The sequence below is a fragment of the Neodiprion pinetum genome, chromosome 2 (genome assembly GCF_021155775.2).
Source record: "Neodiprion pinetum isolate iyNeoPine1 chromosome 2, iyNeoPine1.2, whole genome shotgun sequence".
Taxonomy (NCBI): domain Eukaryota; kingdom Metazoa; phylum Arthropoda; class Insecta; order Hymenoptera; family Diprionidae; genus Neodiprion; species Neodiprion pinetum.
This window is the reverse complement of record NC_060233.1, coordinates 27,888,101-27,914,476: the sequence shown is the minus strand read 5'-3', so window position 1 is coordinate 27,914,476 and position 26,376 is coordinate 27,888,101. Positions and strand designations below refer to the sequence as shown.

At 37.5% G+C, this 26,376-nt stretch overlaps 1 protein-coding gene and 1 long non-coding RNA gene across 11 annotated transcripts in view; both read right to left on the bottom strand.

Moving 5' to 3' along the window:
* Positions 1-9,840: 9,840 nt before the first annotated feature.
* Positions 9,841-15,038, bottom strand: LOC124212194 (uncharacterized). 5 transcript variants are annotated; one of them, XR_006881605.2, is made up of 7 exons: positions 14,612-14,685; positions 13,920-13,973; positions 13,165-13,264; positions 12,326-12,487; positions 11,950-12,064; positions 11,299-11,381; positions 9,841-10,948 (listed from the first exon to the last, which is right to left on the bottom strand). It is a non-coding gene; the product is annotated as an uncharacterized lncRNA (long non-coding RNA). The 5 variants fall into 5 exon arrangements; XR_006881604.2 differs by having other exon boundaries at positions 14,590-14,662; XR_011176313.1 differs by lacking the exon at positions 13,920-13,973 and having other exon boundaries at positions 14,590-15,038.
* A 3,603-nt stretch (positions 15,039-18,641) lies between these two features.
* dbo (Kelch-like protein diablo) overlaps positions 18,642-26,376 on the bottom strand; it is a 137,291-nt gene continuing 129,556 nt past the window's right edge. For 4 of the 6 annotated variants that reach the window (XM_046610194.2, XM_046610193.2, XM_069133303.1 and 1 more), the window contains 5 exons: positions 22,685-22,995; positions 21,742-22,057; positions 20,475-21,172; positions 19,488-19,830; positions 18,642-19,300 (listed from right to left, as the gene is read on the bottom strand). In XM_046610194.2, coding sequence (XP_046466150.1) covers positions 19,109-19,300; positions 19,488-19,830; positions 20,475-21,172; positions 21,742-22,057; positions 22,685-22,995 — 1,860 coding nt within the window. In that variant the 3' untranslated portion in view covers positions 18,642-19,108. Of the gene's footprint in view, positions 19,301-19,487; positions 19,831-20,474; positions 21,173-21,741; positions 22,058-22,684; positions 23,098-23,489; positions 23,735-26,376 lie in introns of those variants that run through there. The other 2 variants (XM_046610195.2, XM_046610197.2) reach the window with 2 other exon arrangements.

Here is a 26,376-nt window from a genome sequence, read left to right as displayed (position 1 = left end):
TATTCAGTAGCTATGAATAAGCTCATATAATTTAATATATTATTAATTACTTAATTAATATTCTTATAATATTTGATGGCAATTGTAATTATGTTGTATCTGAAATTTTTCAAACTTATCATGCTTACATTAAATTATTTCAATTCATTTTTCGCGCAAGCACATATTCAGTAGCTATGAATAAGCTCATATAATTTATTATATTATTAATTAATTAATTAATATTCTTATAATATTTAATGACAATTGTCATTATATTTTATTTAAAATTTTTCAAACTTGTCACGTTTACAACAAATTATTTCAATTCATTTCTCGCGCAAGCACATGTTCAGTAGCTTCAAATGCGCTAATAAACTTGATTATATTATTAATTAATTAATTAATTATATTAATCCTTGAACAGTGTTTTTGATGTGTTCTTATACTAAAAATATTCATTACTATTCAAGGTATAACCCGAGGTAGTTCGCGGTGGTTGCGGGTGATCGAGGTGGGCGAGGAGGAGGACGAGGATGACGAGGACTTGTACACTGTGAGTATAACATTTTTATTATATTCATTAGAGTAGGAGTAGGATCAGGAGTAGGAGTAGTGGGAGTTGAAGTAGAAGTGGTAGAAGTCGGAGTAGGAATAAGAGTAGTCGTAGTAGTAGGAGTTGGAGTAGAGTAGGAGTAGAAGTAGATGTATGCGGGGAGGGGCGGGGAGGGGATATTATCATATCAAGTTATCAGTAATAAGCAATTGCGGGTAAAATATTAGCTTACTTTTGTAAGTATTTATGAATATAGCCTCTACGAATATTCATTGTTGGTATATAAGGTCTGGCAACGTACCTACTTTCTGTAAGAGATGTTGAAGATTTTCAACACAATTATGTTTCAGTTCTGTGCCCCACCTAGTGATCCACTAGTACATATCCTCCGACGTGACATCGCTCCGCTACGTACGAAGAAGAAAAGATTTATTAGGATGCAAATTGCTCCTCTCTTCTTGCCATTGTGCTTTCAGCCATTGTTGTGCTGTGTGTTTAAAATTTAGGACAGTATATAATATAGAATAACAGGTACAGCTACGAATACAGCACTACAATAAATCTTATAGAAATGAGCTCTCATTGAGATTTATCTGTATTTATAACTCGACGCGAGAAGGCAAAAATCAATGTAATGCCATCTGTAAGGTAATTGGACTCGTATTTGCACTACGAGAACTCGTTGGGCATTTTGCGGTGAAATTTGAAAAATTGTTGTACAAGAAATTAAATAACTATAAAAATGGATAAAAAATATTATCTCTAATAGTGAATGTAGCTAATACAGCTTGAACCGTATATTGATTATGTTAATGATCTATTGTGACAAGATCGGAATTAGATAAGCTCTCTAAATACTCTTTTCTAGTCTATTAATTTATATCATGTATATGTAAATGTATATTTCTTCAGTTTGTACAATCATTGCACTAGGATTACCCTTGCCATGTTTTATGGTGCGCTTGTGTAATTTGTATATTATTAACCTTACGTTTCACTCCATTTGCGACAAGTTGTTAGTGTTTACATTTCTTGGCAATTATTTATGTACATGTATGTGTATATATATATACGTATACTTATGCATGTGTATATAAATATATACACATATTTAAAACTAGACTTTTACAATAAACACAGAGGTCTTAGTATATTCACATACGGATTTCTGTGTATAGGTGTACTTGAACTAAAATATCCTTACCTCTAATACGGATTTCTTCGTAATTCGCATTTGTTTTTGTAACCCAATGTCCTACGTATAATGGCAAAAATCGAGATCCAACTTAACTGAGTCTCAAAGCCCAGTTGACATAAAAGCAGCTGTTTGATAGAAATTATAGTTTGTAGTTTACACAGCCCATTGCATGATATTTCATTATAAATACATATGTTTCAATGTATTTAGGAATAATTTATCAAATGTACAGAGGTCATGTGCAAATAATAAATGAATTCGACCGCAGTTTGATGTATTCATTGGAGCTTTAACAATAAATTTAAGCTTTGTTACTTCTTTTATTTTATTATGGATAATCAAAAACATTTCCGACTATTCGTGCTGTGGAAGCATGGGGATTAAACCAAATGTAGCAAAAGATTAGAAACAGTGTATGTAGAGTACGGGTATTTTTCTAATAATGCAAACACGTGCCGCTAGCTTAGTTTTGACATATCTAGAATACCACGCCTTGCGAATTAGCTTTCCAGACAGAGATGAATGATGAATTTTAAGGACTGCATTATCGTTGTTGAATACTCTATGCTTCATGGGAAAAGAAAATCTGTAACGATAAAATTGATGCACCGGATCGTCGTCGACTTTAACTTTCGAAATGTCCTACCATTTCCGAACACCTCCAACCATCCTATCTACCTATATTACTAGATTAGCTATGATATGAAAAGAGAAGTATTTTTCATTTCGAAATGGGATTTTATTCGACGCGCCCTCGATGTATTCCATAACATTAGTATTCATAATTATTCCAACAACTTTTCATTTGCTCTCTCGATCTTGAATTTTCATAGGCATAGAATCGAAACGCTGTTTTAGCTGGTCGCAAGTGAAGCATCTGCGTTGGGTGGAGGAGCAGAATTGTTTTTCGAAAAGTATTCGGATGGAAAAAAATTCAGAGTAACTGTAATACATCACGGATACGCTAATTTTGAACGAGATGAAATGGATGCTTCGTATATGAGACAGTATTTAACGCTGCGTAGTGGTTTAAAGACCTAGAAAGGTGATAGGGAGAGAAAGAACGACGCTTCTTAACACTTCGAGTGTATTTTAACACACATTTGAAAGATACGAGCGAAATTTTTCATCATCCAACTGTCGCAGAACGGCAGCGTTATTAGCCGACCCGTTCACTGAAGAATATATCTGCAGTCAACGGCTGACCATCGAAGGGACTGGTCGCTTGAGTCTGGAATCGGCAGGAGAGATAAAGTGTGTATTTCTTGTATGAAACGTGAAAACTAAAATCATTATACATCATATCATATCATCATACATCATACATCATACATCATACATCGTACATCGTACATCATACATCATACATCGTACATCATACATCATACATCATCATACGTAGTATTACAGTTCGAAACCAAAGTTTGAATTTTCGGATGTTCGGAAAGTGACGTCACCAATCTAAAATCGGCTAGCCGAGTTCCTCAGTCGGGTAACAACCGCGCAGTAGAGCGGACGGATGAGAGTCGCGCTCCGCAAATTTCGAGTACCGGGTTCTCAACCTCACGGATCCCGCGCTTCGGGCCGCTACGTATTTCGAGTACCGGGTTCTCAACCTCCCGGATCCCGCGCTTCGGGTCCGCTACGCGGTGAAGCTCGACTTCCAGGATAAGCGCTCCGTGGTTCCTGGTTCATGTTTACAATAAATTATTTCAATTCGTTTTTCGCGCAAGCCGAAATTCAGTAACTGTCAGTCCGCTAATAAAATTTCTCGACTTCCAGGATAAGCGCTCCGTGGTTCCTGGTTCATGTTTACAATAAATTATTTCAATTCGTTTTTCGCGCAAGCCGAAATTCAGTAACTGTCAGTCCGCTAATAAAATTTCTCGACTTCCAGGATAAGCGCTCCGTGGTTCCTGGTTCATGTTTACAATAAATTATTTCAATTCGTTTTTCGCGCAAGCCGAAATTCAGTAACTGTCAGTCCGCTAATAAAATTTCTCGACTTCCAGGATAAGCGCTCCGTGGTTCCTGGTTCATGTTTACAATAAATTATTTCAATTCGTTTTTCGCGCAAGCCGAAATTCAGTAGCTGTCAGTCCGCTAATAAAATTTCTCGACTTCCAGGATAAGCGCTCCGTGGTTCCTGGTTCATGTTTACAATAAATTATTTCAATTCGTTTTTCGCGCAAGCCGAAATTCAGTAGCTGTCAGTCCGCTAATAAAATTTCTCGACTTCCAGGATAAGCGCTCCGTGGTTCCTGGTTCATGTTTACAATAAATTATTTCAATTCGTTTTTCGCGCAAGCCGAAATTCAGTAACTGTCAGTCCGCTAATAAAATTTCTCGACTTCCAGGATAAGCGCTCCGTGGTTCCTGGTTCATGTTTACAATAAATTATTTCAATTCGTTTTTCGCGCAGGCCGAAATTCAGTAACTGTCAGTCCGCTAATAAAATTTCTCGACTTCCAGGATAAGCGCTCCGTGGTTCCTGGTTCATGTTTACAATAAATTATTTCAATTCGTTTTTCGCGCAAGCCGAAATTCAGTAACTGTCAGTCCGCTAATAAAATTTCTCGACTTCCAGGATAAGCGCTCCGTGGTTCCTGGTTCATGTTTACAATAAATTATTTCAATTCGTTTTTCGCGCAAGCCGAAATTCAGTAGCTGTCAGTCCGCTAATAAAATTTCTCGACTTCCAGGATAAGCGCTCCGTGGTTCCTGGTTCATGTTTACAATAAATTATTTCAATTCGTTTTTCGCGCAAGCCGAAATTCAGTAGCTGTCAGTCCGCTAATAAAATTTCTCGACTTCCAGGATAAGCGCTCCGTGGTTCCTGGTTCATGTTTACAATAAATTATTTCAATTCGTTTTTCGCGCAAGCCGAAATTCAGTAGCTGTCAGTCCGCTAATAAAATTTCTCGACTTCCAGGATAAGCGCTCCGTGGTTCCTGGTTCATGTTTACAATAAATTATTTCAATTCGTTTTTCGCGCAAGCCGAAATTCAGTAGCTGTCAGTCCGCTAATAAAATTTCTCGACTTCCAGGATAAGCGCTCCGTGGTTCCTGGTTCATGTTTACAATAAATTATTTCAATTCGTTTTTCGCGCAAGCCGAAATTCAATAGCTGTCAGTACGCTAATAAAATTTCTATAACTTTATAATCTTCTCATAATCTTTTTGGTAAAATATGTCGATAAAAAAATTATATTAAACCTTACACATTATTTTTGATTTGTTCTCATGCTGAAAATATTTATTAGTATTCGAGGTATAACTCGAGGTGGTTGGCGGTGGTCGTTGGAGGTGGATGGGGGTGGTTGCGGGTAATCTCGGTGATTCAGGAGGAGGAGGACGAGGATTTGTGCTGGGTGAGTAAAACACTTTTATAACATTTGATGGCAATTGTAATTATATTTCATCTGAAATATTACAAACTTGTCACGTTTACAATAAATTATTTCAATTCATCTTTCGTGCAAGCACATATTCAGTAGCTATGAATAATCTTGTACAATTTATTATATTATTAATTAATTAATTAGTATTCTTATAATATTTAATGGCAATTGTAATTATATTTCATCTGAAATATTACAAACTTGTCACGTTTACAATAAATTATTTCAATTCATATTTCGTGCAAGCACATATTCAGTAGCTATGAATAATCTTGTACAATTCATTATAATATTAGATAATTGATTAATTACATTAATCCTTACACAATATTTTTGATGTGTTCCTATACTGAAAATATTCATTACTATTCCAGGTATTACCCGAGGTGGTCGGAGGTGGACGAGGAGGAGGACGAGCTGGACGAGGAGGAGGACCAGGTGGACGAGGAGGAGGACGAGGTGGCCGAGGAGGAGGCGGGGTGGGTCGTGGGAGAGGACCTCTCCTCTCCTCAGAGGAGGGGAGGGGGAGGGGCAGTGAAGGGGGAGAGGTGGGCGGGGAGGGGGAAGGGAAGGGAAGGGAAGGGAAGGGGGGAAGGGGAGGGGAGGGGAGGGTGGCGGGGCGGGGCCGGGAGGGGGAGGAGGAGGGGGAGGGAAGGGGGAGGGAGGGAGGGAGGGAGGGCGGGCGGGAGGGAGGGCGGGCGGGAGGGAGGGAGGGAGGGAGGGAGGGCGCGGGGAGGGGGGGGGGGTGTACTGCTCTATTAACTCTAACGGGCTCGCATTGACATCCGTCCGCCACTCTCTCTCTCTCCCTCCCTCCCTCCCTCCCTCCCGCCCGCCCTCCCTCCCTCCCTCCCGCCCGCCCGCCCTCCCTCCCTCCCTCCCTCCCTCCCCCCCCTCCCTCCCCCTCCCCCTTCCCTCCCCCTCCTCCTCCCCCTCCCGGCCCCGCCCCGCCACCCTCCCCTCCCCTCCCCTTCCCCCCTTCCCTTCCCTTCCCTTCCCTTCCCCCTCCCCGCCCACCTCTCCCCCTTCACTGCCCCTCCCCCTCCCCTCCTCTGAGGAGAGGAGAGGTCCTCTCCCACGACCCACCCCGCCTCCTCCTCGGCCACCTCGTCCTCCTCCTCGTCCACCTGGTCCTCCTCCTCGTCCAGCTCGTCCTCCTCCTCGTCCACCTCCGACCACCTCGGGTAATACCTGGAATAGTAATGAATATTTTCAGTATAGGAACACATCAAAAATATTGTGTAAGGATTAATGTAATTAATCAATTATCTAATATTATAATGAATTGTACAAGATTATTCATAGCTACTGAATATGTGCTTGCACGAAATATGAATTGAAATAATTTATTGTAAACGTGACAAGTTTGTAATATTTCAGATGAAATATAATTACAATTGCCATTAAATATTATAAGAATACTAATTAATTAATTAATAATATAATAAATTGTACAAGATTATTCATAGCTACTGAATATGTGCTTGCACGAAAGATGAATTGAAATAATTTATTGTAAACGTGACAAGTTTGTAATATTTCAGATGAAATATAATTACAATTGCCATCAAATGTTATAAAAGTGTTTTACTCACCCAGCACAAATCCTCGTCCTCCTCCTCCTGAATCACCGAGATTACCCGCAACCACCCCCATCCACCTCCAACGACCACCGCCAACCACCTCGAGTTATACCTCGAATACTAATAAATATTTTCAGCATGAGAACAAATCAAAAATAATGTGTAAGGTTTAATATAATTTTTTTATCGACATATTTTACCAAAAAGATTATGAGAAGATTATAAAGTTATAGAAATTTTATTAGCGTACTGACAGCTATTGAATTTCGGCTTGCGCGAAAAACGAATTGAAATAATTTATTGTAAACATGAACCAGGAACCACGGAGCGCTTATCCTGGAAGTCGAGAAATTTTATTAGCGGACTGACAGCTACTGAATTTCGGCTTGCGCGAAAAACGAATTGAAATAATTTATTGTAAACATGAACCAGGAACCACGGAGCGCTTATCCTGGAAGTCGAGAAATTTTATTAGCGGACTGACAGCTACTGAATTTCGGCTTGCGCGAAAAACGAATTGAAATAATTTATTGTAAACATGAACCAGGAACCACGGAGCGCTTATCCTGGAAGTCGAGAAATTTTATTAGCGGACTGACAGCTACTGAATTTCGGCTTGCGCGAAAAACGAATTGAAATAATTTATTGTAAACATGAACCAGGAACCACGGAGCGCTTATCCTGGAAGTCGAGAAATTTTATTAGCGGACTGACAGCTACTGAATTTCGGCTTGCGCGAAAAACGAATTGAAATAATTTATTGTAAACATGAACCAGGAACCACGGAGCGCTTATCCTGGAAGTCGAGAAATTTTATTAGCGGACTGACAGTTACTGAATTTCGGCTTGCGCGAAAAACGAATTGAAATAATTTATTGTAAACATGAACCAGGAACCACGGAGCGCTTATCCTGGAAGTCGAGAAATTTTATTAGCGGACTGACAGTTACTGAATTTCGGCCTGCGCGAAAAACGAATTGAAATAATTTATTGTAAACATGAACCAGGAACCACGGAGCGCTTATCCTGGAAGTCGAGAAATTTTATTAGCGGACTGACAGTTACTGAATTTCGGCTTGCGCGAAAAACGAATTGAAATAATTTATTGTAAACATGAACCAGGAACCACGGAGCGCTTATCCTGGAAGTCGAGAAATTTTATTAGCGGACTGACAGCTACTGAATTTCGGCTTGCGCGAAAAACGAATTGAAATAATTTATTGTAAACATGAACCAGGAACCACGGAGCGCTTATCCTGGAAGTCGAGAAATTTTATTAGCGGACTGACAGCTACTGAATTTCGGCTTGCGCGAAAAACGAATTGAAATAATTTATTGTAAACATGAACCAGGAACCACGGAGCGCTTATCCTGGAAGTCGAGAAATTTTATTAGCGGACTGACAGTTACTGAATTTCGGCTTGCGCGAAAAACGAATTGAAATAATTTATTGTAAACATGAACCAGGAACCACGGAGCGCTTATCCTGGAAGTCGAGAAATTTTATTAGCGGACTGACAGTTACTGAATTTCGGCTTGCGCGAAAAACGAATTGAAATAATTTATTGTAAACATGAACCAGGAACCACGGAGCGCTTATCCTGGAAGTCGAGAAATTTTATTAGCGGACTGACAGTTACTGAATTTCGGCTTGCGCGAAAAACGAATTGAAATAATTTATTGTAAACATGAACCAGGAACCACGGAGCGCTTATCCTGGAAGTCGAGCTTCACCGCGTAGCGGACCCGAAGCGCGGGATCCGGGAGGTTGAGAACCCGGTACTCGAAATACGTAGCGGCCCGAAGCGCGGGATCCGTGAGGTTGAGAACCCGGTACTCGAAATTTGCGGAGCGCGACTCTCATCCGTCCGCTCTACTGCGCGGTTGTTACCCGACTGAGGAACTCGGCTAGCCGATTTTAGATTGGTGACGTCACTTTCCGAACATCCGAAAATTCAAACTTTGGTTTCGAACTGTAATACTACGTATGATGATGTATGATGTATGATGTACGATGTATGATGTATGATGTACGATGTACGATGTATGATGTATGATGTATGATGTATGATGATATGATATGATGTATAATGATTTTAGTTTTCACGTTTCATACAAGAAATACACACTTTATCTCTCCTGCCGATTCCAGACTCAAGCGACCAGTCCCTTCGATGGTCAGCCGTTGACTGCAGATATATTCTTCAGTGAACGGGTCGGCTAATAACGCTGCCGTTCTGCGACAGTTGGATGATGAAAAATTTCGCTCGTATCTTTCAAATGTGTGTTAAAATACACTCGAAGTGTTAAGAAGCGTCGTTCTTTCTCTCCCTATCACCTTTCTAGGTCTTTAAACCACTACGCAGCGTTAAATACTGTCTCATATACGAAGCATCCATTTCATCTCGTTCAAAATTAGCGTATCCGTGATGTATTACAGTTACTCTGAATTTTTTTCCATCCGAATACTTTTCGAAAAACAATTCTGCTCCTCCACCCAACGCAGATGCTTCACTTGCGACCAGCTAAAACAGCGTTTCGATTCTATGCCTATGAAAATTCAAGATCGAGAGAGCAAATGAAAAGTTGTTGGAATAATTATGAATACTAATGTTATGGAATACATCGAGGGCGCGTCGAATAAAATCCCATTTCGAAATGAAAAATACTTCTCTTTTCATATCATAGCTAATCTAGTAATATAGGTAGATAGGATGGTTGGAGGTGTTCGGAAATGGTAGGACATTTCGAAAGTTAAAGTCGACGACGATCCGGTGCATCAATTTTATCGTTACAGATTTTCTTTTCCCATGAAGCATAGAGTATTCAACAACGATAATGCAGTCCTTAAAATTCATCATTCATCTCTGTCTGGAAAGCTAATTCGCAAGGCGTGGTATTCTAGATATGTCAAAACTAAGCTAGCGGCACGTGTTTGCATTATTAGAAAAATACCCGTACTCTACATACACTGTTTCTAATCTTTTGCTACATTTGGTTTAATCCCCATGCTTCCACAGCACGAATAGTCGGAAATGTTTTTGATTATCCATAATAAAATAAAAGAAGTAACAAAGCTTAAATTTATTGTTAAAGCTCCAATGAATACATCAAACTGCGGTCGAATTCATTTATTATTTGCACATGACCTCTGTACATTTGATAAATTATTCCTAAATACATTGAAACATATGTATTTATAATGAAATATCATGCAATGGGCTGTGTAAACTACAAACTATAATTTCTATCAAACAGCTGCTTTTATGTCAACTGGGCTTTGAGACTCAGTTAAGTTGGATCTCGATTTTTGCCATTATACGTAGGACATTGGGTTACAAAAACAAATGCGAATTACGAAGAAATCCGTATTAGAGGTAAGGATATTTTAGTTCAAGTACACCTATACACAGAAATCCGTATGTGAATATACTAAGACCTCTGTGTTTATTGTAAAAGTCTAGTTTTAAATATGTGTATATATTTATATACACATGCATAAGTATACGTATATATATATACACATACATGTACATAAATAATTGCCAAGAAATGTAAACACTAACAACTTGTCGCAAATGGAGTGAAACGTAAGGTTAATAATATACAAATTACACAAGCGCACCATAAAACATGGCAAGGGTAATCCTAGTGCAATGATTGTACAAACTGAAGAAATATACATTTACATATACATGATATAAATTAATAGACTAGAAAAGAGTATTTAGAGAGCTTATCTAATTCCGATCTTGTCACAATAGATCATTAACATAATCAATATACGGTTCAAGCTGTATTAGCTACATTCACTATTAGAGATAATATTTTTTATCCATTTTTATAGTTATTTAATTTCTTGTACAACAATTTTTCAAATTTCACCGCAAAATGCCCAACGAGTTCTCGTAGTGCAAATACGAGTCCAATTACCTTACAGATGGCATTACATTGATTTTTGCCTTCTCGCGTCGAGTTATAAATACAGATAAATCTCAATGAGAGCTCATTTCTATAAGATTTATTGTAGTGCTGTATTCGTAGCTGTACCTGTTATTCTATATTATATACTGTCCTAAATTTTAAACACACAGCACAACAATGGCTGAAAGCACAATGGCAAGAAGAGAGGAGCAATTTGCATCCTAATAAATCTTTTCTTCTTCGTACGTAGCGGAGCGATGTCACGTCGGAGGATATGTACTAGTGGATCACTAGGTGGGGCACAGAACTGAAACATAATTGTGTTGAAAATCTTCAACATCTCTTACAGAAAGTAGGTACGTTGCCAGACCTTATATACCAACAATGAATATTCGTAGAGGCTATATTCATAAATACTTACAAAAGTAAGCTAATATTTTACCCGCAATTGCTTATTACTGATAACTTGATATGATAATATCCCCTCCCCGCCCCTCCCCGCATACATCTACTTCTACTCCTACTCTACTCCAACTCCTACTACTACGACTACTCTTATTCCTACTCCGACTTCTACCACTTCTACTTCAACTCCCACTACTCCTACTCCTGATCCTACTCCTACTCTAATGAATATAATAAAAATGTTATACTCACAGTGTACAAGTCCTCGTCATCCTCGTCCTCCTCCTCGCCCACCTCGATCACCCGCAACCACCGCGAACTACCTCGGGTTATACCTTGAATAGTAATGAATATTTTTAGTATAAGAACACATCAAAAACACTGTTCAAGGATTAATATAATTAATTAATTAATTAATAATATAATCAAGTTTATTAGCGCATTTGAAGCTACTGAACATGTGCTTGCGCGAGAAATGAATTGAAATAATTTGTTGTAAACGTGACAAGTTTGAAAAATTTTAAATAAAATATAATGACAATTGTCATTAAATATTATAAGAATATTAATTAATTAATTAATAATATAATAAATTATATGAGCTTATTCATAGCTACTGAATATGTGCTTGCGCGAAAAATGAATTGAAATAATTTAATGTAAGCATGATAAGTTTGAAAAATTTCAGATACAACATAATTACAATTGCCATCAAATATTATAAGAATATTAATTAAGTAATTAATAATATATTAAATTATATGAGCTTATTCATAGCTACTGAATATGTGCTTGCGCGAAAAATGAATTGAAATAATTTAATGTAAACATGACTAGTTTGAAATATTTTTGATAAAATATAATTACAATTGCCATCAAATATTATAAAAATGTTTTACTCACCGAGCACAAATCCTCGTCTTCCTCGTCCTCCTCCTCGTCCACCTCCGATCACCTCCAACCGCTGCCAACCACCTCTAACGACCACGGCTAACCACCTCGGGTTATACCTCGATCACTGATAAATGTTTTCAGTATTAGAACACATTAAAAATATTGTGTAAGCATTAATGTAATTTTTGCATAGACACATTGTACGAAAATTATGGAAAAATTATAAAACATTGTAGAAATTTTATTAGCGCATTGATAGATACGGAATTTGGACTTGCGCGGGAAATGAGTTTAAATAATTCATTGTAAACATGACAAGTGTAAAAAATTTCAGATGAAATATAATTACAATAGCCATGAAATATTATAAAAATGTTATACTCACAGTGCAGAAATCCTCGTTATCCTCGTCCTCCTCGTCCACTTTTTTCTCCTCATCTATCTCCTCCTCCTCCTTTCCGTCCTTCTCCTCATCCACCTCGATCCCCCGCAACCTCCCTTAAACACTTCCGACCACCTCCAACCACCTCGGGTCATACCTCGAATACTAATAAATAATTTCAGTATTACAACACGTGGAAAATATTGTCTGAGGATCAATATATTTTTTTCATATACAGGTTTGACTAAGAAGATTATGAGAAAATTATAAGAAATTATAGAAATTTCTCTAGCGCATTGATAGCTACGAAATGTGGGCTTCCGCGAAAAATGGATTGAAATAATTTACTGTAAACATGACAAGTTTGAAAAATTTCAAGATGAAATATAATTACAATTGCCATTAAATATCATAAAAATGTTATGCTCACCGTGCACAAATAGTAACATAGCTTTTTCTTATTGGTTGACACGAAAATAGTTGATTATAATTATTAATTTTGTACTATTATAGCATACAAATGGTTAAAAGCTGAAAGCAATCAATAATTATATAGCTAAATTTCAAGTAACACCGAAAAAAGGTCAATAATGAAATCAGATAATGGAGAAAAACTATCTTTCATGTCGGTTCAAAGAGGAAACCGGATTCTTCAAATGCTGCCATATGAAAAATCGGTAAAAGTACATATATTTTTTTTTTTTATCAATCAAATACGATAAGTTCCAAGCGAAACGTTGATTGTCGGCTATTTTTTTTATAGGGAGATAACTAACGAAGCTTTTTAAAATTTCGAGTGTAGTTCAACTCACATTTGGACAGTACAAGAAAAATTTATTTACCATCAATTGTCGCAAAATGGCGAAGTCATTAGTTGGTCATTGAAGCACCTCGTCGCTGGAATCTCGAATTGGCCGGAAAGATGGAGTGCGTAATTTTTGTCTGAAACGTAAAAACTAAAATTACTTCGAATTGACATATATTTTCATCATCGATGAACTAAGAAACTCATAAAATACGTTAAATCACATTCATATTCGTTCAGAAGAAAAAAATCGTTAAGTTTTACCTTTTAGCTCGACAATTAACACGAGATCACTGCCTTTTGGGTTATTTTGGTACATCGATAATAGAATGGTGCGCGAATTAAAAATAACAAGTTTTAAAACACTCGCTCGCTAAAGCTCGCTCGTGGTCGGATGCCTAGTGTAACTGATTTTTCTGCTCGTGCGTTCGCTTACTCGTTGTCAGTGTTTTAACACATAACACAGTTGTAGGGGAGACTGGGATACGATGACTCCCCAAAAAATTCTGGTATTGGCTTCACAGTATACAGAATGAACACCGTCTTTGTGCATGTGACGTAAACCGAATCTGCTCGTAAGATTTTTTCTATGTAATACTACAAATCACGTTTACAGATGCATGTAAGTATAACGTATTGTGATTTTATGATAATAAATTTCCACAAAAAATACCACAGAACAACCAGCTAAGTGCTAACAGATCTGATACACTAACCACAGCAATTTTAGCTCTAATTGAACGACGTTATTGTCATCTATTCCTATGTACCTATATAATGCCAAACACTCACCAATTGCAATTTGTTGGTCCTGGTCGCTCGGTTTTTTCCGATTCAAAGTGTTATCTGAAACATGCATTTTGGTTTGATGGTACAAAACATGACGTTTTCAATAATCAAACTTGTAAAATTGAAAATTAGTCCGGAAGGTCAAAAGTCACCAGGTCAAGAACCTGGACAGTCAGAACTACGTAGCGCTTGTCCTGGAAGTCGAGTTTCAACAGGTACTGGACCTGGAGCGCAGAAACTACGGAGCACTTGTCCTGAAAGTCGAGTTTCACCAGGTAGCGGACCTGGAGCATGGAAACTACCGCGCGCTTCTCCTGGAACTCGAGTAGCACCAGGCAGCGGACCTGGAGCACAGAAACTACCGAGCGCTACTCCTGGAACTCGAGTTGCGCCACGAAACGGACCCGGAGCGCAGAATCCAGGAGGTAAAGAACCCGGTACTCGAAATCTGCGGAGCGCGATTCTCGTACGTCCTCTCTACCGCGCGGTTGTTTCCAGACTGAGGAATTCGGCTAGCTGATCACTATAGATTGAAGACGTCAAGAGAAAAAAAATGTTGACTTTCTGAACATCCGAACATCCAAACTTTGGTTTCGAACTTCAATACTATGTATGATGTATGATGTATGACGTATGATGATAAGATATGATGTATAATGATTTTAGTTCTTACATTTCGGACAAGAAATACGCACTTTATCTTCCTTGCCGATTCCAGACTCAATCGGCTAGGCCCATCGATGGTCAGCTGTTGACTAAAGATATATTCTTTAGTCAACGGGTCAGCTAATAACGCTGCCGTTCTGCGACAGTTGTATGATAAAACCTTTTGCTCGTACCTTTCAAATGTGTTTTAAAATACACTCGAAGTATTAAGAAGCTTCGTTCTATCTCTCTCTATCAAAGAAAAAAAAATCGCCGACAATCACCTTTTTAGGTGTTTAAATCAGGACACTGCGTTAAATATTGTCTTATATACGGAGCATCTATTTCATCTCGATCAAAATTAGCGCATCCGTGATGTATTACAGTTACTCTGAATATTTTTCCATACGAACACTTTTCGAAAAACATTTCTGCTTCTTTACCCAACGTAGATACTTCACTTGCGACTAGCTAAAACAGCGTTTCGATTCTATGACCACGAAAATTCATGATCGAGAGAGCAAATGAAAAGTTCTTGTAATAGTTATGAATATTAATGTTATGGAATACATAGATACGTAGCAGCTATCACAACAACGACAAGGGAAACAGAAAATACAAGTTCGTGCATTGATCACATCTTGGTTAAAAAAAGAACTCTAAACAACGTATCCGCATCTGTTCTAAAAACGAAAATCACAGATTACTATACAACTATACTACATATCGGAAAAACAAAAATGGGCCGGAAAAGGACAATACACGTGTATCAAATCAATTACAACAAAGTAACAGAAATAACACAAAATGAAAGATGGGAGGGTAGGTGCTGAACGGAAAGGACGTAGAGAAAGCTACCAAAAACTTGGTTAGCAGTCTGCAGAAAGCGGTCGAAGAAGCTACGCCAAAGAAATAGTAACAAGGAATGAAAATAAAATGATTAAACTGAAACCGTGGGTGACAAAAAGCCTCGTCCGATCAATTCGACACAGAAATAAGCTCGCCAAAAAAGTGATTAGTGAGCCGTTTAATGAAGCCGCGCAAACGGAATACAGAGAATACCGCAAAGCTCTTATGAAGGTAATAGACAAAAGAAAAAATGAATATTACAAGAAACAAATAGAAGCGGCAGGAAATTATAAAAAGCGGATATGGAAAGTCATTAGAGAGAATAAGATTGAACAAAGAAAAAAAGAGGAAACAAACAAAATTAAGATTAGACATGCAGGCTAACAAGAAATCGAAACAAATGAAGAAGGTTTAGCAAACGCCTTCAGAGAATACTATTGTTAAGGTTGAGGTGAGCGTGAATAATTTTCTTCTACGTTTTGTGAATACATGACTATTCGTAGATAGCTCAGATAGCTGTCGGATTGAAAAGGCGATTTGTCTGCTCGCTAGTCCGCGTTGATCTGCCGATCTGCGCACCACCGGTCTAAAAAGCGCCGGCTCGTCAGCGCCGCAGACGTAAGAACTTGACCTATTAATTGCCATTGAAATGAAATTTTTGTAAAAGAAAAAAAAAAAACTTCATTCACACAAGCAGGTAGATGCTCAGGTATAGAGAACTGTCAATAATATCGAAATAGTGGAATACAACGTAGATGTACAATGCAAGAATGATGTTCTGAATAAATCTAAATCTAAACGTGAATCTGATCTGTGAAAAGTACTGGAATAAGTTCTTTGGTGCGGTATATCGACGTAATTTTGCGAAAGGAATCGATTGGGCGCAGTCGTATTACGCGGCGATCAACGGATTAAGAGTTACAGCCGAAAAACGAGATTTCCTTCGTAACTTTTCTGCTGTTGGTCCCACGCTTTTTTCGCTGCGTTTTCTGAGTTCCTGGGGGTCCGATTAGTAAGAAGAGGGTCATTCAAATCGAATCTGAAACAAAAAATTTTCGGCTCCGAGAATGAAAAAAAAGTAAGGCAAGCCCCTCTGCATTTTTGGCGAAAATTTTCGCCACTTTTAAAAGTGCTGGCATAAATTTTTTGGTGCACTATATCGACGTATTTTCGCGAGAGGCATCGAATGGGCTCAGTCCGAATACGCTTCGAACGACGAATCAAAAGTTCCTGAGAAAGAACATCAAAATCGTGTCGGTTAATATGTCTCAATTCGAGTACAAGTGTTGGGTGTCAGTGTATGGTACTTTAATAAGTTACTAATTAATATTGAAGTATAAAAAAACACAGAAAACGTAATGAAACAGAAGTGCAACATACATTAGTTCAAGCGGAATGTAAACAATGTTATATAACATAGTTATTTGAGTAGTTTGTAAGCATTGTTCAAGTCTTGTTCCTTACATAGGCGAAATGTATCTCTGCAGGATACGATATGTGTGATATCATATCTTTACTATTCCATGTAACCTGTAACAATATCAATAGATAAATAAAATTTTTCGTATGCTCTCTGTAGTTTGTCAACTGGAAGTACGCTATTTTAATTTCCTCTTATGCAATCCTCCATCATTTCTTTACTGCTGGTCTTTTGGACACTAAGTTGTTTTTTTTTACGTTCCTCAGGGTCCAACTAATTCGAAAACTGAAAAATTTTGTTTGGTAACTTCTCCGTTGTTGGTCCTACGAAACCGTGTTTTCAAAGGGAGTTGGATAAAAAGTATTTTGGCCGCTTTCGCTTTGCTTGGACGATTAACTTCACACTTGTCAAAATCGTCTTTGTTCCATTCGCGTCGTAGATACACTACGTTATTTTTGATTTCCTTTGTGATTTTCTCAACACTATGTTTGCCGATTAGGACCTTATTTTATACCTTCTGGATTTTAATTACAATTTGATTGTCAGTTACTATTTTTACTTTATTAAGTAATATAGGTATGTATTCTATCCCTTGACTTACTGTTATGATACAGCTACAGTTATTTACTCATTCGAAATTTGTTATGTCAACATTGAAATGTTGAGTAAAGTTTCAATTTCAGTTTCAAAAACAATACTTGTTTAATATGTGCTTTCATAATAATTGAAGAGGTAGATACATTGGGAATATTTTCATTAAGTTTAACTAATATATTTTCGTTAACATTATTCGGACACGTATTTCGTCAATATATACAGAATTAATATCATGATCAAGATTTACGTTGCTCAAATAGTATTTTGTGAATTGAACATCTTACAAGACATTGTGCAGTTCTGTAAACGGAAGATTGGTTTAAAAAATAACTCTCCAGCATATTTATGTACTGTGTACAGCAGCGGCTAATGTATTCGAAAAAAGCATTACTATGAACGGAATGCAAAACTTAATAAGCTACTAGCTAATTAATTATTGTTATCTATTACCTATGATTGATATTGATCTGCATTTCAATCTATGTATTGTAGTAATAAATCCTTCTCGCACGCTACAGTTTAAAAGAAAAACATTTTGACGTAAAGAATAATCTTTTTTCTTCTAATAGATTAAAGTATGTGATATAATACAAAGTTATACAAGTTTTTCAAGCAGGCAAGTAAAATATTGCCATCAGGCCAACGCAAGTCTTAAAACGTATAAATTGAAGCACGTTATTATTATTAATTACATGACACAACTTCTTTCGGTACGTTATCCTAGTCGTATGCGGTATAAACAACTCTGTTTCAACTAATTTTCTTAAATTCCAGCGTAATAAATTTGAGAGAGGACTACATTTGTCATGTGGCTAAGCTGGTATTTTACACCAATACAATAAAGTAACCCAGCTGAATGTAATATGAAATTTTTAACGTTACATCTAGGGTGCATCATGTGTTGGTTTTTCGTTTACTTGTTACTCTCCTACTTACTTAATAGTCGTCGGAAAAAAGAAGGCATAAATAAAACGAAGCTATTTGAGTAGCCAATAATAATCAATGATAAATGATTATTGGTGATCGTTTTGTAGCTGAGATTATAATCAGTCAAAAATAAGCCTGAGCTCATTTGAGGTGATATTGTCAAATAGAAAAAGGGAAAGAGATACATGGATTCAAACGTGCATGGTTTAAAATTGTATCGCAATGATTGAACGATCAAGTACTGGAGTCATGTTATGGCGCAAAAATAAATATAAGAACCTTCGATGTTAGCAAAAGAAAAAAAAAGAGTATATTTTAGTAAACGTTACATACAATACTATTTCGAGTCATAATCAAAAAAATATTGCTTGTCCTTAACAAAAGTATGTGAAAATCAAGGAAGAAAACTTATTTACACGCTCTTTATCTCACAACCTTGTTTTTTTATTTTTTAGACAACTGAGGATGTCGCCAGTTGAAACTACGTGCAGCTACCTAACAATATTTATATATGTCTTTTGGTGAAATGTAGTCGTAAATCTTGGTGAGCTGTTAGTAAATGAGTTACGCAAATTTCCATTAACTTTTGGTGAAATGCTTGACTTTTGTCATTCTATAATTATTATATGATGCTCATGGAACGTCGATAGCGTTTCCTAGTTGTTGTTATGGCGATAGGAACGGAAAGAGGTGCTGTTGGAGTTGTAGGGATTGTGAAACTTTCAGCTTGTTGAGCTGAAGTGGGGGGCCTGAGCTACCAAATATAATTCTCAGTTTGTGGGGCTCGCATCACTCCAACACCTCCGCCTAGCCTTCGATAATTCATACAACCACACAACCGCCATTGATTTTGCTCTGGGTCATAAACTTCGATTGTTTTTAGATATGCTGTTCCATCAAATCCACCAACGGCATAAAGTTGACCGTTTACAACTGCCAAACCGACCTGTACGGAGCACACCGATAATTAAATAAAATAATTGTAAAACATAGATTATATAATAGAGATTAGTCAATTCTAGATACAAATTACGAAAAGTTTTGAAATCTGTCAGTGATCTATAAAGTTTGTGTTAGAGGAAATAAAAATATGCAAAGTGTTATGAAAATTTCAGTGCTGTTTAAATTCTCACCCCACTTCTCCTGGACGTCATGGCCACAATGGGACTCCAAGAGTTAGTGAGAGGGTGATATTTTTCGGCGCTAGATAGCTCCATGCAATCGTCTCTTCCACCGACTGCGTATATAAGATTATTGAACACTGCACAACCGAGGTGTTTGCGTCTTGTTGACATCGGTGAAACTTGCGACCATTTATTTTGTCTAGGATCGTATCTTTCTACTGTAGTCAGGGGCGATTGACCATCGGACCCGCCGATCGCGTACAAATATCCTCCTAACACAGCAACTGCAACTCCTAGTCTTCGGGTTGTCATAGGCGCGACTTTGGACCACTTGTTCTCCTTCGGGTCGTATCTGATCAAGGGAAATAGTGCTTTAATTAATTAAATTGGATAGTTTATTCTATAATAATTAGAGATTAGTGATTTTCTGAATGTAAGGTAGCAAAATACATAAAACGTCTTCAGTTTTTAAACTTGACACATTTAATTTCACGCAGTTCTTTTTTCTAAAAAAAAATAGAATAAGGGAAATTAATATAATCATCCTGAAAGCAAAAAGTTGTGTTTCCACTATATGTGTCACGTATGTCAAAGTCTAAAGAATCACCTCTGACCATTTTTAGATGGATGTCTGCGTGTGTGCGCGTGTGATCAATTTTTTGTGCAACATTATCTTAAGAACGAATGAACGGATTGGGATGATTTTCATCTCAATCAGCGAAACTTTTCTCAACTTAGGACTGATTAGATTTCGAATCTGACTGGTCTGGTAGTTTTCGAGTAACTCGAATAACAAAACAAATTATTTCATTAGATCATGTTTAGTCAGCTTCAAACGCATGCGTTAGCCAAATTAACCACGTATGTATGAACTGAAGAAAAGTTGGTTAATTTAGAGTATTTTGAAAAATTTAGTTGTCATCTTGATGTTTTATGTACAATGCCTAGCTACCAAACCATATTTTGTTCTTTTTTCTACTCCTCGTATTTAATTACCTTTCTACATGATTTAGACACTGCACGCCGTCTTGCCCACCAACGGCATATAGAAATCCATCTAAAACAGCAACACCCACACTAGTACGGCATGAAGTTGTTGGTGCGACATCACACGACCATTGATTAGTCTGGGGATCATATCGCTCGATGCTATTTAAGTAGCTTTGTCCGTCATGGCCTCCAACTGCGTACAGCAAGTCATTAAGTACTGCAACCCCAACACCGCATCTTCTTTTGCTCATGGGCGCTACCATTTTCCAGTCAGCTGTGTTGGGGTCGAATCTTTCAACACTGGCGATTGCATCCCCTGAACACCATCCTCCTACAGCGAACAAAACTTCTCCACGTCGTGTTGGCTTCCTTGGTCTCGTTCGTGGACCCTGCATTAAGGGACGTTCTTGTGGTAGCAACAGATAATTTTTCGCTTCGTCTACCAAATCCCGACATGCGTCGTCCGAACGAACAAGTAAATCCGATCCTACTGTTCCTACTAAGAACTTCGGACTCAGAAGTGGGAGTCGCACGTGTTGTAACACTAGTGCTAGATGTTGTCTCCGCTCTGTTACATTGTACTTTACCCAGTTCATTACTGCACTAAAAACTTGTTCCTCAGTTCGGACGTTCAATTCGTCTGATGATATGATATCCACTAGCTGACCTACAGGGAGCAACAGGAACTCTTCGCTCTCCATTACCTGTATTATTGATGATAGTCTTAGCAGATTTTATCCAAGGTAGTCATCAAATTAAGGATTTTAAGACTATGAATAATTTTTAAAATACTATGGAATTAAAAATATGTTATATCAAAACCTCTATTGTTAACAATAATGTGTCCCATACAATTCTTAGTACACTGACTTGCAATTAAAATAAAATATCATGCATTCGCAACCCAAGTACAATACCCTGTTTCCAAAGTACAAAAATAGCAATAGTTTCCAAAAATAATACGACTGTACAATTTTGACAGTTGATTTTATTTTAGTTTTATTTTAGTGATTCAGATCAATCAAACTTGTGTTTTGAAATTTTTTGTCGTAATATTCTTTTTGCTAGACTATACTAGTAATGCATTCTTCTAATACTAGTGTTGTCAAACTTTGAAAAATCGTAAAATACTGTTCAGTAGACAATATTTTGGTTACTATTGACTATTTTAGATTATGTGCCTTCAATTTGCATGCCGTCACAGGCCACGTTATATAGAACAAATTAAAATCGATAGTTTTAACTTTGTTAGTTTAACTTTGCAAAAACGAACCTCTTGAAAATTATGCTGGGTAAATTTGTCGGCGATGCGTAAAAGTTCTCTGCAGGAGTGAGTGTCAGCAAAGGCGCGAATACCAAGGCAGTTTGATGGGTCTAATTGTCGTTTAAGAAATTCACAACAAACATCTTGGATCTCAGCGAGTTGGAGAAGGCACGCTGCCGGTAAGAGAGTCTGAACGTTTGCTTCTTCGACTATTATTTGAGAAGTGTAACAAAAGTCTATTAGCTGCTCCATTGCGACCTCATCGATGTCCCTAATGGTTACTTCTGTTTGTCGTGACTCTGCCAATTCGCCAGTAAACATTGCCCTGCAAAATGAATCAGATTAGTCTCACAGCATTTTACAAATAGATGAAATATTCTGCGAATTATAGATTAGAAGGCAATGAGAATTGAATGAAATTGGTAATCTAATAATGTTTTCATTATTATTTCATTCACTATTTATTGTAATTAGGTTGTCAGGTATGGGAATGTTAAAATTTCGTTGGATTGTACAAAATTTCAGATATTTATCAAAGCGGCGAATAGAAATTTTGCCAATTAGAGAAAATGTGCATAATTTGTAAGACGTTAAAACTGTTTGAAAAATTGTTGTAAGATCATAAAGTTAAAAAAATTTCATCAAAATCTATGAAACTGTTTTTGAAATTCCCGACATCCAGAGATATTTTGTACTCAGCTAAATCTAATAATTGATGCATAATTTAGCGATATCTCACAATATCATAAAATTTTGTGAAATTTGAATACAAGTTCAATGAACTTTGTAGTAAATTTTTGTAGTAATGAGGAATCTCCAAAATGATGTCATAACGTCTGCCTGAAACCTCTTTATTGTTTTGAAATCTGCACAGATTTGGCGTGTATGACTAAAGCACATACTCGTTGGGTTTGGGTAAATTCTTGATCGGTATACAAAAGAGTGCACATACCTGAAATAAGGGCTGCATGCGGACAGTATGACTCTGTGAGCAAATATTTTTCTCGTTCCAACGTTGAGAACAACGTCGCAAAGTTCTCTGTGTCTTCGCAATACATTTAGTTCCGTCAGGGTGGCGCCGGGGTGCTTCTCGGAGGTGTGGCCAAGGCGTAGAGGGGACGGAGCTCGCTCCACCACCATTTCGCCCATTCTCTGTGAGGCCTGGGCACCAGCACCAGTGCCTGCACTCCCCGAGGCGCCCCGAGACCCCCCGGCTAATTGGAGGCGCAGCGGGGGTGACGCCCAACCCCACACCGAGTCTATCTGCAACACCATTCATTCATCCACCAACGAGGGTCTCAGACTTATTCTTCCCAGGCTGCTCTATTTCATGCGCTGTGTCTGTATGTGTGTCTTTCGTTATTCCTGCGACGATAATCTTCTGTTTATTATGCAACTTCCAAAATACACTGCTGATTTTGTTTTTGAAAATTTACTTGTTTATATTTCAAATTGCATACACATGTTATATCTTGAAACATACATTTTTATAATGCGATTGCAGCTCCGTATACGACATACAAAGTTTGGGGCTTAGATATCATGTGAATGGTGTAGGGTGATGCACCGAATTAATTTGAGGTTCGGTAAGCGGTTTGAAAATTTTCGGGGGCGTTTGGGATTCAAGAGATGAAGTGTATTCACTGTTCAAATTGGTCAGCGAAGAAGAAGAAGGGTTTCGAGGGTCAGAGAATTAATGAATACAGAATACAGATAAAGGTATGCAGTAAGTATGTACATGAATGTTGTCTACGTACTTTTGATACTTTCCTGTACCACCAGGATAGGAATAAAAGAATCGTGCGTTCTCCGCGGACAGCGGTAAAATTATTATAACCACATAATCAGTGCAACGAGAACACACAACGCTTACTGGTTTGAAAATATTTTTCCCATTTCTAACACCACTTTCAAGGCATCAGTGTAAATTTTGTATCACAGCTTTCATTTCGATTTACGTTCGTGTAGGACTTCAACACCTCACGATCAAATACCCATACCTACTGTGTTACTCGGAATAGTCCTAGAAATCTTAACATCCGATTGGTTCTTTTAGCCACTAATTATGATTAGTATGCAGACAGGTAGTCTGACATGAGCTTAGAGCATATACTACTGGAGGGAGCTACTCGTCACATCGACGTCGCGAAAAATGCAGTCGAAGTGATGAGAGAAGGATATATATGATAGGTCTAATCTGTCCTTCTCACTCTGTATTTGATTGGCTATGAGGTAACGTATCGGCCAATCAGATGTAGAGTAAAAGAGACAGATAATAACTAATATGTACCTCTCTCTTTCACTCCTTCGCTATACCTTCTGTACATAGACGCGATCTACGGGGTGACCTAAGTATCCCTTCCACTTTCTTGTTTGAGAACTTGGAAGAATCTATCACCACGGCAAAAAAATAAATATTGAAAAGGAAATTGACTAGTAAGAGTGGATAAATTGATTATAATAATGACAAACAATGGAAATGTTTTAACGTTTTTATATCGAGAGTGGCTGCGGAAAATTGTTTTACTAACAAACGTGGGGGAAAACTCAAAAGTTTCATGAACCTCTGGTTACTTCGTCACCCAGCTCGATATAGGTGGTAATGTTTTGCAATAATGTCGAATAAGTGCTCGTGAAAATTTAGCCTAAGAGAACAGTAGAAAAGGACAGAATTCATCGCCAGAACGTCAGTGGCTTTATCGACACTAAAAATTTCATACTGATCTGCTGATGGTAAATATTTCCAGCAGATAAGCTCCTATAATGCTGACACTTTTTTAATAGGATATGGTACTCGATGCCTATACCGATATTATCGCCAATGTTAAATTTACAAAATGTCCGTCAAACACCGCATAAGCCAATTTACTGTGAGCTGATGTCATCTAGGCGGTCGGAGTTCCGTTTACTTTCAAAACACACGCGTTGAAGTAAGTTTGGTTGCCTATGTGCCGGCGCAACCAGCTACAGTTAACACGCCTACGATTGTTGTACTTAGAATCAGAATTGAATAATAATTAGAAAAGTAAATGCTGTAAAACTGTACGTAACGCAAATGGTTGAGGACTGACATTAGTTAGATTGATCAAGCGTGATTAAAGATTTTTATACTGCAGTGGTATAAAATGTCGGCAAGACTCCTTTCTTGCGAATTTGCTTATGCAGAGAAGAAACTTTTTAAAAACTTAGGAGAAGAACTATAATTAAATGATGCAATATTACAGAAAAAGAAATGATGTAACTACGTTTATATTGTATACCATATCTTTCTTACCATCATAATAATAATATAATTAATTATTAATACTGTTGTCATAATTCATTTAGGGTAATTCTCAGACTTGATTATCAGTTCAACATACGCATGGATACACGCACGTGATAATGACGGCACAATGAAGAGCTGTAACACGCTGCAGAAGCAGGCAGTTTTTTGCGCGCTATCAGTTAAAAAATTAATTAATTTTGCAGTGACATTGGCATCAATTGTGATATCGATTTAACCGTGGTCATAAGTGTGCGTGGAAAACGCGTGCAGTCTACGATTTTACACGTAGCACAACTTCTGCGACTGTTCGATTGTAGCAACTGTAGCAAGATTTATTGCTGCAGATGTTCGTGTATAAACTATATCAGTACTGTTGTAGAATCTACTGATCCCTGCGGTGTCGTATCACCTTGATAGAAGTATCTCTTAACAGAAAAGAATACATATTTTGTTACTTTATGGTACCTAGATATGTCGGCTGAAACGCATATTCGTGGTAATAATCTCTGGTTTGGGAACTATAGGTTATCTTGACTTTCAAATCTACAAAGAGTTTCAAAAATATGGAGTTTCCCACAAAAATGGACATATATTTAGTACTTATGTTGGGGTCATCATGAATATTGCATGTATCGGGTTGTTTAATTGTTTGATTGTTCGTGAAGATCACATTCAAATTTATATACCTATGATGCGATAACCTTGGCTCAAGACCCCTTTGGGGACATTAGGTGAGACCATGCCCTACTATTGCATTTTTACAGTCTTACTGTGGTTTGATGGTAAAGATTCGGTATTGTTTTGCTTAATATCACGTGTTCTATTTGGCGTCAACAGTTATATTTGATCACCTAGGATAATATAATAATATTTCATTAATTATTTTCTTTCTATACAAGAATATGCCTGTAGTACATTTTGCGTCTTGTGTATCCGAAATCTGGAATTTGTTTATGTCAAGCGTTCTTTCGAATTCTACAATAGTGCACGAGCTCTTACTAAAAATTTAAACTTTTTCGGCATTTTGTTGATTCAAAGCATTTTCCCAGACGCTCAGAAATTGTCACGCGTGCAGAAATCACAACCCTGAACTATATAATTGCTGAACCCTAATATACCTATAATAATTACTCACATAGATTTGGATATTTGAAGATTCACAACGCGTTGATTTACATTGAATGTTTGAAAAATATTGAAATGAATATTTAGGTTCGTGTATCTTGATATGTTAAATGAATGTGCGTACATACGGTATAACACACGCTGCATGACGTAGGCACGTAACTGCGTGTCTGGGGTAGTTCTAAATTTTATATTCCGTCATAAACGATCTAGAACCTTGGTTATCTATCTGAACTGTCTACAAAATGTGG